We start from the raw sequence: 12,728 nt of genomic DNA on the forward strand, positions 1-12,728 counted from the left end.
CATGGAGAAAGGGATAGAATTAATTCAACGTTGTTGGGGTCTCTTCTTGGCTAATACATGGTGGTTTTTATGGTGGAAATCAGTACAAGTTAATTATATTAGCTGTCTGTGGTGTTACAGTTGCGTTTCTTGATCGGCTCTTTTTGCGTGGGAATGGGATTTGGCATTATCGGTCCATGTTCATGATCGAACTCCTGCTTCCCCAGTCAAATTCACGAGTTTTTTGCGTCGTTGTTTGAATATATATATATATATACCTTATTGCTGGAGCTTGGGATATATAGAAGAGGGGGGACGGACAATGGCGGCGACACGGAGCACGGAGGCGGAGGATGTGATGATGGAGATCGAGTCGAGTAAGCCGCAGGGTAACGGGATGATAGTGGGGGGATTGAGCCCTTTGAGCGAGAGCCTGTGGAAGGAGAAGGCGAATACGGAGTTCGTGGGCGATGTTTCGGCGAGGCTAACATGGAAGGATTTGACTGTGGTGGTGACTCTGAGTAATGGAGACACGCAGAATGTTCTGGAGAAGCTTTCGGGTTATGCCGAGCCGGGGACGTTTACCGCGCTCATGGGGCCGTCTGGATCCGGCAAGTCTACTCTTCTTGATGCGCTTTCCGGCAGGCTTGCGGCCAACGCGTTCATGTCCGGGACCATTCTGCTCAATGGCCGTAAGGCCAATTTGTCATTCGGGACTGCTGTAAGTAATTTCGACACCCATTTGTGTTCTTTCTTGCTCAAGTATAATACAGTTACACAACTCGAAATAGAGTTCAACGTTCCAGGAGATTACTTTGCTATGTAACTTGAAGTTGATTTCTTTGATCCAAGGTTTTAAAGACTATACTTCCCTTACAGTCAAGACTGGGGATTTTGCTATTACACTACTGTGTTTATAAAGTTTCATATAAAAAGAGAGATGTTTTTGCTTCCAAAAAAAAAAGATAGTTACAAGAATGAACTCGTCTGCTGCAAATGTAGGCATATGTTACTCAAGATGACAACTTGATCGGCACTTTGACAGTCCGAGAAACGATTTCGTATTCTGCCCGATTGCGCCTCCCGGATCGAATGCCTTGGTCGGACAAAAGGGCGCTAGTGGAGAGCACCATAGTCGAGATGGGGCTTCAAGACTGCGCGGACACTGTCATCGGAAACTGGCACTTGCGAGGCGTGAGTGGCGGAGAGAGGAGAAGGGTCAGCATCGCAATCGAGATCCTGATGAGGCCAAGATTGCTTTTCCTCGACGAGCCAACCAGTGGACTCGACAGGTGATCAAAGTTCCCAAACTTTCTCACTCAAAATCTCTTCTTGATCCCATATTTTCTTGATGAATCTCATTAAATCTGTATCTTTCTTGTGGCAGTGCATCGGCATTCTTTGTAACACAAACACTACGAGCGCTGTCAAGAGACGGGCGCACTGTTATCGCCTCCATTCACCAGCCGAGCAGTGAGGTTTTTGAGCTGTTTGATCGATTGTACTTGCTCTCTGGTGGGAAAACAGTGTACTTCGGCCAAGCTTCGGAAGCTTATGAGGCAAGAAATCTTCATTAATTCCCCGAAACAGTACATTTTCTCACGTATTCATCCATACATAGATAAAAAACTGATTCGGCCCCTCCTATAACCATTGATCGCAAGACAGGGTCGAACTAACTAGAAATCTCACGTTCGGAGTGTTAAATTTGCAGTTTTTTGCACAAGCTGGCTTCCCATGTCCGGCTCTCCGAAACCCATCTGACCATTTTCTCCGCTGCATCAATTCTGATTTTGATAAAGTTAAAGCAACTCTGAAAGGATCCATGAAACTGCGGGTATACAATTCTTGCCACTGCTCTTTTACTTTACATACATCTGTTGGCGTGGTGAAGGTGGATTAAATGCTATACTATAAATCATAGAGTTTGTTAATATACTTCTTTCTATTTTTATCTTTTTAATCTAGGAATGCAAACTAAAATCTTCCTATGAAAGTAAGTTATAAATTATAATCCAATACATACATTATTAAATTAACTCGGGACAATTCAGTAAAATATGAAATTAGATTTTGATTATAGGTATGATTGAGATGGATGATTTTAACTAAAATTTGTTAATTCAAATGTTAGTGTGGGGTTTTTGTTTTTTTGTAAAATTTCCCATCAACTAGTATGATCGGAGAATTATTATATGCACAAAAAGGTAATCGTTGAATTTTTGAGAGCCCACGCAGCATATAAAACAACGGCAAGAATTTAATATCATATATACAAGATAACTTAATTCAGAAGATAGATCAAATATTACCTTCAGTCATTGACTTTGAAGAACGTCTTGAACAATACTTGAATATCTTCTAAATATTTGATAGTCTTGCAAACACTTCAACCCTCTCTATAGATAGTATTGTATAATCTTAGGTGGGTAGATCTCTTGTGAGACGGTCTCTCGAATCTTTATATGTGAGACGGGTGAACTCTACCGATATTCACAATAAAAAGTAATACTTTTAGCATAAAAAATAATACTTTTTCACGTATGACCCAAATAAAATATTCGTCTCACAAAATACGACTCGTCATACCGTCTCACACAAAATACTTGATTTGAGGAATGACTTACAAAATGGATTTCGAAGACATCCAATCCTTTATAATTACTATTTAAACAGCTATTATATATTCGAAACATGGATTGGAAATGACTTATCCAAGTACGTCCTTGTCCTTAGGCTGAGTTTGGTTCATATGATAGATGCATGATTGTTAAATAATCAGTGTTGTAATCTGATGTTTGGAACGTCTTTTCCAGTACCTTGATAATTTAATTATCAGTCAACTATACTAACTAAAAACTTGAATTTCTTAGTTGAAGCCATGAACTGATAAACTATACTGAAGCAAGATTTTGATACTCAAGAAACATTGTTATTTGATGTATAGAACTTGGGACATTTGGCTCTCACACTTTCAAGAATTCACGAGAATTCATGTGTTAGTTTTAGTTCATGGCGTCACTGACAACAGAAAGCGTAACCGATTGTTACATTTGCATTTTGTCATTTAATCCTTTCTTGACTACTATTTCTCATGTTTGTCCGATCAGTTTGAGTCAAACGACGATCCTCTGGACAGAGTGACAACAAACGAAGCAATCCGTGCACTTATAGACTCTTATCGCACCTCGCTCTACAGTTACACGGCAAAAGAGAAGATTGAGGGGATGTCCAAAGTTGTGAGTGTCATTTTTCCACTTGTTTGAGTCTAAGTTGATCCATAATCATCAGATTATATAACATGATTTGAATATGACTTGCTTATGATAATCGCAGACTGGAACAGTGCTGGATTCTGGAGGGAGCCAGGCCAGTTTTTTCATGCAGGCATTTACGTTAACCAAACGCTCTTTCGTTAATATGTCGAGGGATTTCGGCTATTACTGGCTGAGGCTTGTCATCTACATCGTGGTCACTATTTGCATTGGAACCATTTACTTGAACGTGGGAACTGGATACAATTCGATCCTGGTAACTTTTATCTGTGATGCGTTTTGAATAGTCTTAAACTACTACTTATCTCCTCTGAATTTAAGTTAGTCCAAGTTCTGATGATATTAAAAACCTTGCAACATTTACCTGTTGAATTTACAGGCTAGAGGTGCATGTGCATCTTTTGTCTTTGGTTTCGTGACTTTCATGTCCATTGGCGGGTTTCCTTCGTTTGTTGAAGACATGAAGGTATATAGATTGGCGAATTGATTCTTGTATGTAGAAAAAGAAGAGGATGAAATTAAATCACTTGTTCTTTCTTGTTAGCTCAGGTTTTCCAAAGGGAAAGGCTTAATGGGCATTATGGTGTGGGTGTTTTCGTGATCAGCAATACTTTATCTGCTATGCCATTTCTCATACTGATCACCTTTATTTCCGGCACCGTGTGCTACTTCATGGTCCGCCTCCACCCCGGATTTTCACATTATCTATTCTTCGTCTTGTGCCTTTACGCGAGTGTCACCGTTGTTGAGAGCCTTATGATGGCCATTGCCAGTGTTGTTCCTAATTTCCTCATGGGAATCATCATAGGTGCAGGAATCCAGGTTGGTGTTTATACTAGACTACTATCGCAAAGTTAAAGGTTATTGATCTCCATCGAAAACAGAACTGACTGGTTATATGTTCTGCATTGTGTGTGTAGGGAATATTTATGCTCGTATCCGGTTACTTTCGACTCCCGAATGATATCCCAAAGCCCTTCTGGCGTTACCCAATGTCTTACATAAGTTTCCACTTCTGGGCTCTGCAGGTAAACAAAACACCATAAATGTAACGTCTCTCTTTTAAGTTTGGCTAATCTGACACCTGAAAATACTAACAGGGCCAATATCAAAATGATCTGAAAGGCCTGATTTTCGACAATCAGACGCCAGACCTTCCCAAGATTCCAGGAGAATATATTCTAGAAAACGTGTTCCAGATTGATGTGAACCGATCGAAATGGATCGACCTGAGTGTTCTCTTCAGCATGATCATCATCTACCGCATCATCTTCTTCATAATGATCAAATTTAGTGAGGACGTGACCCCATGGATCCGTGGGTGCATTGCACGACATAGAATACAAAAGAAAATTACAAACCAGAATAACACTGTCACCCCCTTTGGCCTCACTCAGTCACCTTCTCTAAGGGGCTACGCCCGAACTCATGCTTCTGGCATTGGCAAGAGGTAGAATATATATAAAGCTTGGACCACGACATCCAAAAGGCAACTTTCACTGTCTATTTGATGCAGTTTCTTACTATATCGCATAACATGGTAATTTATTTTATTAGCTGAGCATGTTATGATTTTCGAGTTGAAATTTGTGTGTGAGAGAGATTACTAACTGTGTAAACCAAGATAAAATGCTCAAGCAATCAAAGTTCTTTCAGTTGACTACACCAAGTTGAAGTATATTTTCATTTTGGGTTGATTCAATTTACATGATTAAACCTTTGTAACAAGTTATTTGTATCACTCAAAATGGTCAGAATGTACCATATTTAACATCTTATATTATATTAATTATTGCATTACTTTATAATCTTATGTAATGAGTTATACAACAACCCAAGTTAGAGAAAATAGTTTATTTAAAAGATGTTCATTTTTTTAGGAATCTGAATGCCCGCTGGCTTCAGAAGATCCTTCGACGCATTCTTAGCCAATATCATAACTGCTTCCTCTCAAGAAGGGGAAAAAAGTTTGCATATAATCGAACCAATTCGAGATTCATATTACCTCTGCTCACTGATTCCATGGATGAGCAAAAAATTGTTCCAAAATCTAATCTTTTGTGGCATATGTATGATACCTCGTTTAAGGTTGTAATCTTCTTAACCACCATTATCCAGCCACCGTTGCACATGACAGAGGTAATGTTTTCCGTTCTCATGCTGTAAACAAGGCAGGAAATGCTGCATAACAAGAAGAAATGTTACATTTGAAGATATGTCACATTTGCAATTATAAATCTTGTGAAGGAACACTATTGTGAAAAAGCCTTTGCTGAAACTGAGTCGTACCAATCATGAACAGGCATCTTCGACCGGCTTGACGGATTGACTGCGATCATGTCCGGCTGCCTATTCAAATTGTGACGATTAAAAACTTCGAAAGAAAACGATCCAAAATTGTGAAATTGCAAGAAGATATATGCATTGAAGATGGAGTGTTTTAGGCTAATATGTTTGAAATGTTTCGACCAAGATAAATTCTTGAATAGATCGTTGAGGCTTGACACTCGTTAGTACTTGGACCTAAGAAACAGCTTTAGTTAACCTTTCGCAGAGCTTAGTGTGCCTTTTTTCCAACCTCGAGTGATCCTATGTCATTGTTTCAGAGTACAGATTTTGCACCATTTATTGTTGCCTATTTCAAGAATGGTTTCTGCAGGAAGAACAGTTGGGTTTGTGTTTCCTTCAGAAAAAACTTCCCTGTCCTTTGTTGATAGAGAAGCAAGGTACATCTATCTCATCAACTGCATAGAACATAAAAATTACTCAAAGCAATTTGCTATGAGAACTGGAATTGACAAAAGAGGGGTAAATTCTCGGTTTAGTCCCAAATCATTAGTGTGTTTCTCGGTTTAGTCCCAGATCATTTTTTAGACCTAATTTAGTCCCAAAACTTCACATTGGTTTACCCCATTGGTGTTTCCGTCAAATTGGGGTTGAATTTAACGGAAAGAAAACCTACACTCTCATGCCGTTCTTCAATGCCCTAAATCATAATCGATCTTTTCTCTTCTAAGTTTCAAGCAACTCGGTCGCTGCAACAAATTTCTTCCTCCGCTGCTGCACGCTCCAAGTTCCAAGCACCGCTGCACCCTCGAGGTAACCATTTTTTTCGGTTCTCAAACAGCTTGGTTTCAATTCGTAAAGGAAGTCATCCTGTTGTTGCATCCCTGAAAAAGTTCTGTGATGATGAAATGGCTCTGAAAAATGGTTGTGAAACCTGCTTAAAATTGGCCAAAAAGTTTCAATTCTTAAAGGAAATCATCCTTTTGTTGCATCCCTGCCAATGTCTTATCGATTTCTCCTGCATTGCCTCATGAAAATGGCCTTTTGCACAGAAATGCACCCATTGAACACTTATTATCGAATTCTCCTGCTTAGTGCACATATTTCTGGACCATTCTTAGTGTAGTTTGCATTCAATTTTTAATTATATTGCATATTTCTGGACAATTCTTAGTGTAGTTTGCATTCAATTTTTAATTATATTGCATACTTCAATTAGAAATGGAAGTGGCCAAGAGAACACTTATCACACGCACGATATATTATATTGCATATTTCTGGACAATTCTTAGTGTAGTTTGCATTCAATTTTTAATTATATTGCAATTGATAAATTCTTAACTATTATTCCATATGTGATTTAGGTGACTGAGTGGATACCTAATGGCTAGACGGAGTAATACCTCAAGAAAGAGCACTCCAAATTATTTTAATGCATTAATTTTGTTACTGTGACGCTTAAAATTTTTTTGATGCATTTTCTCGATAATTTAATGTAATTTTTGTTTTTGTTTTGTAGGATTAATTGGAGAACCGTATCTCTTCACAATTAAAATGTATTATAATGGAAGATTCAAATCTCTTGACAAACACAATGAATACATCGGTGAGAGTTTTGAATATTTTGATTCCGTCGATGTTGATAAGCTGGGAATGATTGAAATGTGGGGATTCATGGAGGAGCTTGGATTTGAAGACAAAAATTCTTTTAGATTTTGGCACAAAGTTGGAACTACAATTAGTGAAGGCAGATATTTGGAAAATGATTCGGATGTGTTGAATCTTAGAAAGTATATTCCAATAAATTATGAGGTTGAAATATATGTTGAACACTTAGATGGTCAAAATGATGAAGTTGGAGATGAAAATGTTGATAATTTTGATAACAATGAGTATGATTTTGTTGAAGATAATGAGTTAGTTGATGCATTTGTCGTCCATGATATAGAATGTACGAAAGGAAAAATGGTTGTCCCTGAAAGAGAAAATACAGATGATCTTCTTCAGAAAATGCATGAGTATGACAGTGAAGTGGATATTTGTGTAGATAGTGACGGTTTGACCAGTCTGCATGATTCTGATGAGGATGAAGTTAAAAATTATGTGTTGTTTGACCCAAAAAAGGATTTTGAAAATCCAGAGTTGAAGCTTGGTTTAGTCTTTAGCTCAAAAAAAGAAGCAAAATTCGCAATTGAAAGTCACTGCATTAGAGAAGGAAGACCGGTGAAGTTTGTAAAAAATGATAACATCCGATTGTGGGCTAAGTGCAATGATGATAAGTGTTGTTGGATGATCCATGTTGCGAAGATGACTAATGATAGTTGTTGGCAAGTAAGAAATTTTAATGGATGTCACAGTCATTGTGTTCGGGATTTTAAAAACAAGTGTGTCAATTCAACGTGGTTGGGAAAGACGTTTGCCAAAAAATTCAGCACAAATCCTAAATTGGGACACTTGGAGTTTAGGGAAGAGATTTCTACCATTCTTCAGTCAGATTTTTCAAGGAAGACCGCCTACATGGCTAAGAGAAAAGCGCTGAAATTAGTGCAAGGTTCTGTCGACGAGCAGTTTCGACAAATAAGGAAGTATTGTGCTGAATTGAAAAGATCCGACGCTGGGGCTACTGTAATTTTGAAGTTGACAGAGGATGACAAAGGTCCAAGGTTTCAGAGATTGTATGTATGTTTTTCAGCTTGCAAACAAGGATTTAAGAATGCTTGTCGGCGTCTCGTTGGTGTTGATGGATGCTTCTTAAAGATAGAACATGGCGGGCAATTGTTATCGGCCGTGGGGCTAGATCCGAATAATAACATTTTTCCAATATGTTATGCAATGGTTGAGCGTGAAACAAAAGATAGTTGGACATGGTTTCTTCAGCTCCTAGATGAAGACATTGGTGTTGGCAAATATTCATGAAGACATTGGTGTTGGCAAATATTCAGCTCCTAGATGAAGACATTAGAAATTAACAAACAGTCACCCTCTTAAAATAGACAAACACAGAAATAAAAATAAAAAGGACGTGTGAAAGAAGTTCACATTTTCATACCAATACACGAAAATCATACATAGTCTTGAAACAACGAACGAACACTACAAATCCAAGTTAAAGATACAAAGATACACAAGGATATCTAATCTTCGCCACTAATTTGTAGAGATTGTACTAGTTGTTTAATCTCTTCCGCTATCCCTGAAACCTTCAATAAATGATCGCGGTTCTCATTTTCTAAATCTAAAAGCAAATCTTTCACTTTTAATAATTTTTCAGCTTCAGTACTTTCGTTTGGAGCGGTGCTAAAAGTTACACACGAACTTTCTTCGTCAGGCATAAATGAAGCCGATGAATTTTGTTTCTGTAGGTATGCACGAAAAGCTTTTGATGCTTCATCCCTACTCCAGAATGATTTATGAGAAGCCCCACTAAATTTGTTGACTTGACTATGTGCTTCTTCCCATGTCTCGTATACACCAGGTTTACGTCCAACGAAGACAACATATGTTTTCCCCTACCATACACAAAAATACAAAGCAATTTTCATTATTTTATAAACAAGTATGATTACAATAAAACATTACTTGAAATTAAAGGGATCACCACCATTTTGTTAGCTTTCTTCGATGACCTCCTGAAATGAGGGTAAAAAAACATGATATTATGAAAATATGAGATATAAAACCAAGATAAATGCATTTGATATAAATCCATATGGCACATGTGAAGAAACTTCATCTGATTTGCAACTTTCCTACTCAAGGAAGTCATCCTGTTGTTGCAGAAACTTCATGTGAAGAAACTTCCCTGAGACATTTATATTATTAGTTTGCTCATCTGTATACAGGGCTTGATTAGTAGTTTTGAGCTCCAGTATACCTTTATTTTCACCTTCAGTTTCATTGATGCTATGCCGTTCATGTTCCTCATTAGCCTTATCATTTGGCAGTCCAAGTAAAACTTCATTATCACCAACAAGCCCCTTCGATGGACCACATTCATTATTTGTAGAAAATTGTTTTTTCCCAATGCATCGAACATAATCTATTTTCTACAAGGGGAAGCTATGTCCTTTACTATACTGCCGAATTCCTGTGGATTCATCATGCTTATACTTTTTGGCCAATTTTAAGCAGGTTTCACAACCATTTTTCAGAGCCATTTCATCATCACAGAACTTTTTCAGGGATGCAACAACAGGATGACTTCCTTTACGAATTGAAACCAAGCTGTTTGAGAACCGAAAAAAATGGTTACCTCGAGGGTGCAGCGGTGATTGGAACTTGGAGCGTGCAGCAGCGGAGGAAGAAATTTGTTGCAGCGACCGATTTGCTTGAAACTTAGAAGAGAAAAGATCGATTAGGATTTAGGGTAATTTCAACCCCAATTTGACGAGGGAAGAAATTTGTTGCAGCGATCGAACGACATGAGAGTGTAGGTTTCTTTCCGTTAAATTCAACCCCAATTTGACGGAAACACCAATGGGGTAAAGCAATGTGAAGTTTTGGGACTAAATTAGGTCTAAAAAATGATTTGGGACTAAACCGAGAAACACACTAATGATTTGGGACTAAACCGAGAATTTACCCGACAAAAGAGATATTTAAAAGATTTGTTTTCAATTATTTCGGACAACAAAATCCCAATTGATATCCTAACAATAATACTGTTGAACACAAGAGCTAAACCTTCAAAATTCAGACCGCTAAGTTGGTAAATCCAAACAAATATTTGTTGAAAAGAACATCATTTTCATAAATTTTAGCCAGCTGCTGTTGTATCAAATGAAGTTTGGTGTGAAATAACTTACTGAGTTTTAAAAATGTTCCACTATGACAAGGGATTGCATAAAAACACATATACAAGAGTTCACCAGGAGAAAAATGGAATAACTCTTTGCAAAAAATTAAACACCGGATAAAAAAATTCAACAAATATGTAGCAATACAGAAACAAGGGAAGTTTTTCTTTATTGGATGGTGCACCATCTGTTCCCAAGGAGAAACAGACACCTGCAGCGAGCATTTCTTTAATTGATGCAAATCCAAGCATACGCATAGCAGCAGCAGGACAGTGAGATACTTTAACGCCAGCTTTTGAAAGTAAATCAACCTGAAAAAAAGGCATAGTAAATTTGAAGTAAAAGATTTGAAGATTTCAAGTTGTATAGTAGAAATTCAGACCAGAACAAGGACTTAGAATTTTAGGCATAGTTTGATACATATTATAGGATAAGCATGTGATATATAATATAAGGATAAATTAAGGATAAATAAGATATATGATATTATATTTAATGTTTGATATGATTTTAATAAGAGTGATTAAATTTATATATTAGATTATAATGATAAAAGAGTGAGTCTCATGTGAGACCGTCTCACGGATCATAATCTGTGAGACGGGTTGACCCTACCCATATTCACAATAAAAAGTAATACTCATAGCATAAAAAGTAATACTTTTTCATGGGTGACCCAAATAAGAGATCCGTATCACAAATATGACCCGTGAGACCGTCTCACACAAGTTTTTGCCATGATAAAATTAACTTTATCATAATAAATTTTATAATTTCAAAGTTGTTGCTTGAGTTCATATTTTTTATTTCTTCATACGCCGATAGTGTTTGCATGATTTATTTATTTTTACCTAATTTTATATATTATATAATATGATAATTGAGCCCTTGATTTTGTGAGTCAAGTCAAATATCAATTTTTAATGTTAATCGGGTGATACTAATAATTTTATTAAGATTTATAAAAATTATTTATATAATTATCTCGAATTCATTTATATAATTATCATATTATATAATATACAAAAATAAATAAAAATATTTATTTGATTTTAATTTCTACCTACTAGCATAGATTTATAAAAATCATTTATAAATTTAGAGTAATTTAGTCATTTGTAGTGTATTTTATCCTTAAATAAAAATTATCACACCTAATAGAAGGGATATTTTATCCTTCTAAAAAATTATTTATCAAGGGCCCATGATATTATCATGAGCTTTTTAAAAATGTACCAAACATGGGATAAGGAGGATTATTTATCAAATTTGTTGCTTGAGTTCATATTTCTTATTTGTTAATGTGTCGACAGTGTTTGCATGATTTATTTTTATTTTACCTAATTTTATATATTATATAATATGATAATTGAGCCCTTAATTTTGTGCGCCAAGTCAAATATAAATTTTTAAGGTTAATCGAGTGATATTAATAATTTTATTGAGATTCATACAAATCATTTATATAATTATCTCGAGTTCATTTATATATTTATCATATCATATAATATATAAAAATAAATAAAAATATTTATTTAATTTTAATTTCTACCTACAAGTAAAATGAGAGAACAATAGGGTTTAGGATTTTTATATATTGAGGGCAATTGCCAATTAAGTCATTTGTGATGTTTTTATCATTAGATTAAAATTATCACATCTCATAAAAGAGATACTTTATCCCTATATAAAATTATTTATCACGGGCTCATGATAATATCACGAGCTTTCTAAAAATGTACCAAACATGGGATAATAGATGACTATTTATCAATCCCTATCTTATCTCATGTACCAAACTATACCTAAGAAACTACTCAAAAGGGTCACTTATCCCAAAATTTTCTCAAGTCAAGCACGCTTAACATTGAAGTTCTTATGTGATATGCTCCCGAAAAGAATATACACCTTTTTGATATGAATAATATATATCGAATCATTTAACACTCTTCAACTGCACAGTCTAATACCTGAACAGTTTGGAATCCCTCTCATTCCAGTGTAAAATTGGTTCATTCATGTTCCCTTCACCTAAAATCATGTCAGTAGCCGCTCATTCTCCGTGTAACCTCATCGCCCTCTTCAGCCTCGGGCGTCACATGCCCACCAGCTTCCGCTTGGGTCGTCCCCGAACCACACCGTACTAAAAGAGGTCGTCTCTGATACTAACTGTAACGCTCAAATTAGACGATTGTCTCCACTGTACCAAGAAGAGTCTTTTTATTGTGCTTATATCCTCACACACACGCAGCCTAGGATGCTTCTCAGGGGGGTCACTCATCCCAAAATTGCCCAAGTCAAGCACGCTTCACTTTAGAGTTCTTATATGATGCAATTTCTTTTCGATAGCTCATGACATAATAACTCCAAAATTAAGCATGTTTAACTCGGG

General features: G+C 36.4%; 2 protein-coding genes and 1 pseudogene across 2 annotated transcripts; 2 read left to right on the forward strand and 1 right to left on the reverse strand.

The window, feature by feature from the left end:
• LOC140837077 (ABC transporter G family member 11-like) lies at positions 1 to 4,917 on the forward strand. Its single transcript, XM_073203081.1, has 10 exons — positions 1 to 700; positions 982 to 1,271; positions 1,367 to 1,538; positions 1,694 to 1,816; positions 3,090 to 3,218; positions 3,316 to 3,510; positions 3,634 to 3,720; positions 3,804 to 4,076; positions 4,175 to 4,282; positions 4,355 to 4,917. Exons 1-10 carry the CDS (start codon positions 302 to 304, stop codon positions 4,706 to 4,708), a joined length of 2,130 nt encoding a protein of 709 aa, XP_073059182.1. The 5' UTR covers positions 1 to 301; the 3' UTR covers positions 4,709 to 4,917.
• On the reverse strand, positions 4,436 to 10,662 carry LOC140837078 (uncharacterized; annotated as a pseudogene).
• On the forward strand, positions 7,067 to 8,456 carry LOC140836190 (uncharacterized). Its single transcript, XM_073201582.1, has one exon. It carries the CDS (start codon positions 7,095 to 7,097, stop codon positions 8,454 to 8,456), a length of 1,362 nt encoding a protein of 453 aa, XP_073057683.1. The 5' UTR covers positions 7,067 to 7,094.
• Positions 10,663 to 12,728: the final 2,066 nt, after the last annotated feature.

Source organism: Primulina eburnea, chromosome 7 (assembly GCF_022965805.1).
Source record: "Primulina eburnea isolate SZY01 chromosome 7, ASM2296580v1, whole genome shotgun sequence".
Lineage (NCBI taxonomy): Eukaryota > Viridiplantae > Streptophyta > Magnoliopsida > Lamiales > Gesneriaceae > Primulina > Primulina eburnea.